At 45.0% G+C, this 4,931-nt stretch overlaps 1 protein-coding gene across 1 annotated transcript; it reads right to left on the bottom strand.

The window, feature by feature from the left end:
• Positions 1 to 3,909: 3,909 nt before the first annotated feature.
• Positions 3,910 to 4,924, bottom strand: LOC121814497 (myosin-8-like). Its single transcript, XM_042220580.1, has one exon. The coding sequence runs from the start codon at positions 4,805 to 4,807 to the stop codon at positions 4,292 to 4,294; it is 516 nt and encodes a 171-aa protein (XP_042076514.1). The 5' UTR covers positions 4,808 to 4,924; the 3' UTR covers positions 3,910 to 4,291.
• Positions 4,925 to 4,931: the final 7 nt, after the last annotated feature.

Raw genomic sequence — 4,931 nt, 5'->3', positions numbered from 1 at the left:
GGATCTTTGCTCACCGTTCTCATGATCATTTTGACCCCACGGGATGAGATCTTGCGTGGAGCCCCAGATCGAGGGAGATTATCAGTGGTCTTGTATGTCTTCCATTTTCTGATGATTGCTCCCACAGTTGATTTTTTCACACCAAGCTGCTTGCCTATTGTAGATTCACTCTTCCCAGTCTGGTGCAGGTCTACAATACTTTTCCTGGTGTCCTTCGAAAGCTCTTTGGTCTTGGCCATGGCGGAGTTTGGAGTCTGACTGTTTGAGGCTGTGGACAGGTGTCTTTTATACAGATGATGAGTTCAAACAGGTGCCATTCATACAGGTAACGAGTGGGGGACAGAAAAGCTTCTTACAGAAGACGTTACAGGTCTGTGAGAGCCAGAGATTTTCCTTGTTTGAGGTGACCAAATACTTATTTTGGCCACCCTCGATCCTTAGCCGGGCGATATATATTCGTTTACATAACCTTCTCACTCTCATCTGTGATTCATGGTCATTTCCTTTTTTTCACATCCTGCCTCTTGCTCACAGTTGGTGAACGGTGTAAAGGCCTCTTGGTGGCATTTGGTCGCCAAACGGTTACTGCGATCCTCTTGGTGCATCCATTCCTGTAGGCGTGGGGAACTTCGTACGGACTCGGTGGCGTGACTCAAAGCCGTGGGTAGTTTGTTTGCGCTCACCGTATGTCTGTGAAGGTTCTTCAGTCTATCCCAGAGTCTGTATCGAGTGATTATGTATAGCTCTTGGTATAAGAATAAGCGTCTGGATCTTTATCATTTTTAATGTTGCTTTTGGACGACGTTTCACGCTCTCTCATCTGAGCCTGCGGTGGCATCAGATAGGAGATGGTGAACGTTGGTCATACCAACGGGTTTGATAGTAAGTCCAGGATCGCGTGTCTATTCTATTTATCCATTTATTGCTTAGCTCCTTGATGATATACATCATGAGGGAGTTACGTAGGTAAACGAAAAGGTTCTACAAATCTGGTGATCTGTTATTCTGCCTAGTTAAATCTATCTATCATGCTACGCCGTCACAATACTCCGCCCGAGGCAACTCTATTTCGGCAAGTTGGTGCTTATGTGTAACGAAATACCAGCCACCGTCTTATGGCATCATTTTGTACTGTTGTTAACTGATTGCCTCAAAGTTATGGGAGGGCTCTCACTATGGAATTTGAGTAGTTCCTCTAACTAATTTCTTTTTGTATGTCCATCCTGTGTTAAGAGGGTGCTGCCGTGACAAGCAGATCTCATGCATCTGTTCCTCGTAACATTAACATTAGGGACATGTAGTTATTTTTGGCATATATTTCTTATCCCGTACTTATAGGCAGTCGGCCAATTGAGTGCCACGCTGTGGGTAGCAGGAGAGGATGTCATTTAAAGACGTTAGTTTAGCTGGGTTGGTTGTGTGGTGGTCTTCATCTTCTCTTTCTGTTTGTGTAGTAATAAGGGTTAAGGAATCTTGTTTGACAACATCGCACCTGGAAGGTCTAATTATGAAATATTGCATCCCTACATTTTGTACATGAATTTCATTGAAATTTATATATCATAGTTATCCAGGAGATCGCCTTTGCCCATATACCTAACCGAATTGTGCGTCTCATTAGGCTTCTTATAGGATAGCACTTTTGGTGTTTCACTTTTTGATCTTATGGATGTTGCATAGTGAGGCCATGGATCCTGTTCTTTGACAATTAGGACGTCATAGATGACATCAGCTCTATGCCGCATTTTTCTTTTTCGCGGATGTGCTCTGGTTTTGTTACTGTCAAAGATCCGGCTCTAAGAGCCATTTCCTTCGCGACCGACCCATCACTAGTTCCTAGCAGCGTTTTCCTTCATTTCTGCATTTACGTGTGGACGGGATTATTTTTTAAAACGAAAACGGAAAAACTCCATTTTCAAAAATACCCGGGTACGTGTGGACGTAGCCTTAGCCACCTTCTGAGGGTGGTGGGCCTACAGGAGGGTGAGCCCAAGTCCTTTCTTCGGGCTGTAGGAGGGGCTGGGCCACATGAACTCAGATCCGGCCACGAGGCTCTCACGTCAGGCACCCTGCCTGGCTCCAGGGCGGGGCCCCAACAACCCTATCTCTGGTATGTTGAACTGTTTCCTAGGCTTTTACTCATAAGGGTTTCTGAGCTCTTTGTCTGGTCCTTCACCCAGGACCAATTTGCCATTTGACAACATAGCCCCTGGGATTCCTGGGATACACAAAACCCTCCACCACGATAAGGTAGCGATTCACAGAGGGGATTATAGATTAATTTCTAAAGACAGAGTAAAATAAAATCACAGATGTGGTATTTCTTTCATTCTGAAAAGAAGAAGAAACCAAAAAAGTCTAAAAAAAAACCAAAACATTTTTACTTAACACGACATAAGGCCTGTTGGCCGACTAGCCAACGTATTAATAAACATCCATACTTTCCTCTTCCCAGACCCAGCATAGAGAGAAGCGGTTGGAACAAAAGCACGAAACACTTGTTTAACCAGTGCTCTTTCATCCCACACAGCGAGTGAACTTTTAGTTTTAGTGACAAGATGTCTGCAACCTTTACGACCGAGCAACAGATTCAATATGCCGACGAGCACAAACTTATGGCTTGGTTCCTCAAATTACCTAGAGCATCACTGTTCAGACCTTAAAAGTAACAATGGGTCAGCCTCAAATGCGATTCTCTCATAGGTGACCTCGGTGTCCTTAGTTGGGTAAACAAGACAGCTGCAGCTAAGTAAAGCTCCGGAAGCTGGGAGTCTTGTGTAATCCAGGGAACGAAGTCTTACCAATATGGGTTCCATGGGTTATACTCCGTTTGGGTCGATGTTCCAGCGTTGGGTCCCTATAGGGCAACCTAGGACTGCATGGGTTCTTAACAAGCCTGTTTTGCGAAATAAAGTTGTGCCATCCATTTTCAGTCCCACCTTTGTTTGCACTAGGAAATCAGTAGAACGAGAAAGCTCTTTGTGCCCTTTCATTCACGTGTCAATTTTGTTTCATATTATAAACCACGTATTGTGAGGGCATTTTGATACCTAATTTCATCTGTAGGCTGAAGCTCGGCTTTTTTTGTAAATCCAGAAGCGTTATCATAGGGCTCCTTTTAAGGTTAATTATGATTCTCTTTCATTAGGATCCTCCAAGCTTTACGATTCCAAACACGTACAATCACGAAGCAGGTCGACATAATTGTTCTTACCTATTATGCATTCGTTGTCGACATGTGCAACTAGTAAATGTTGTGGTTTTCCATGTTGCGGCTTCGTTACTCTAGCTAATCGAGCCATGAGTTGCACGACTGTACAATTAAGTTGCCACTTATACTAATTCACGTACTTACTTAACAGTTTACTCCTGCGGTCTCCGGTCTTTTTTGGCATCTTTGCCGTTTGGTGGCCGGCGGGCCGTGTCGTCTCATCATTGCCTGCCGCTGTTGCGGGTTTTTCTTTTGTTCATTAGGCCGCAATGGAGATATTTTTGGGGGGATCCCCACCACGCCACTCCACCTGCCCCGCTTTCGTGTTTTGACCGACTATTCCCTTCTGTTTCCGCGTGGATTCCGTGTTCGGTTGAGCCCAGTCTCTTTGACTATTCTCATGTGTGGAGTACTCGGTATGGTGCGCTCCCCTCCGCGCCCCAGCTCTGCCCTATCTTAACCTAGCGAAGTCTGCCTAGCCACCGGCCACGCACGACTCTCCTTTTTCTCATTCTTTTAATCCCTTCTTCAATAGCACTTTATATTCGTCGATTGCTACAACACGTTAATACACGCCAATGATAACAATTGTCTCCTTGTTTTCATTCTCTACCGGATTTCATGCTCCTCACGATTAATTCAAGTTTTCTGTTGGCAAAGTTTCTTTCCCAGCGTAGGAGATTGTTTTAACTCTCCACAAAGTATCCATTTTTGGAAAGGTTTCTTCCAGAAGTCTAGAAATCTGAAAATGACTGATTTTAATACTGACTATACAAACTTACCTCTGCATGGTCACTCACCATCTTCTGGAAGACACACTGTTTGTCTCCCCATGCCAGCTTGTAGGAGTTCAAGTTCCTCAGCTGGCAAAGGTGGGATGTGTTTTTTGACAGCAAATAAAAACTGAGGCCTGTGGTCTTACTGCCTGCCTTAACAAGCTGCTTAGCAGATGTTAAACATCTCTTTTTTTTTTTTTTTTTTATGCTTTAAATCACTTTATTCTGCTACAGTTTCACAGCAAAATAACAAATGTTTGTTCATTTCCATTTATGCTAATAAGTTCTGCCATCGCTGGATGTTTTACTCGGATTCTGCAGCCTTTCCAAACTCTCTGCTTTTAGCTCTCATCTTGTTAACCTGGGATTCAGCGATGTCTGCACGCTCCTGCGCCTCCTCCAGCTCATGTTGCACCTTCCTCAGCTTAGCAAGAGGAACTTTGGCCTGCTCCTCCGCTTCTTCATTTTGTCGTTTGTAGGCCTTGACTTTGAGCTGCAGCTTGTCTACGAGGTCCTGTAGTCTCAAAACAGTCTTCTTGTCCTCCTCAGTCTGGTAAGTGAGCTCCTTGACTCTCCTCTCGTATTTCCGGACTCCTTTTATGGCATCAGCGGCTCTTTTCTGTTCAAGTTCCACTTCCCCCTCCAGCTCACGCACCCGTGCTTCCAGTTTCTGAAGCTGCTTCTTGCCCCCCTTCAGAGCCAGGTTCTCTGCTTCGTCCAGGCGGTGTTGCAGATCCTTCACAGATACCTCCAGGTTCTTCTTCATCCTCTCCAGGCGACTGCTTGTGTCCTGTTCTTTCTTCAGTTCCTCCGCCATCATTGCTGCATCAGTGATGGCCTTTTTGGCTTTTTCCTCTGCATTACGAGCCTCTTGGATGGCATCCTCCACCTCCCCCTGCAGCTGGCTGACATCTGCATCCAGCTTTCTCTTAGAGTTGAGCAGT

The sequence above is a fragment of the Haplochromis burtoni genome, unplaced genomic scaffold (genome assembly GCF_018398535.1).
Source record: "Haplochromis burtoni strain Fernald_Lab_line unplaced genomic scaffold, NCSU_Asbu1 Contig_51, whole genome shotgun sequence".
NCBI classification, from domain to species: domain Eukaryota; kingdom Metazoa; phylum Chordata; class Actinopteri; order Cichliformes; family Cichlidae; genus Haplochromis; species Haplochromis burtoni.
The sequence above is the reverse complement of the archived record's forward strand: the minus strand, read 5'-3'. Positions and strand labels throughout refer to the sequence as shown.

Excerpts from the sequence above, each read along its gene's own strand:
- LOC121814497 (XM_042220580.1), bottom strand. The coding sequence starts at position 4,807 with ATGATGGCGGAGGAACTGAAGAAAGAACAGGACACAAGCAGTCGCCTG.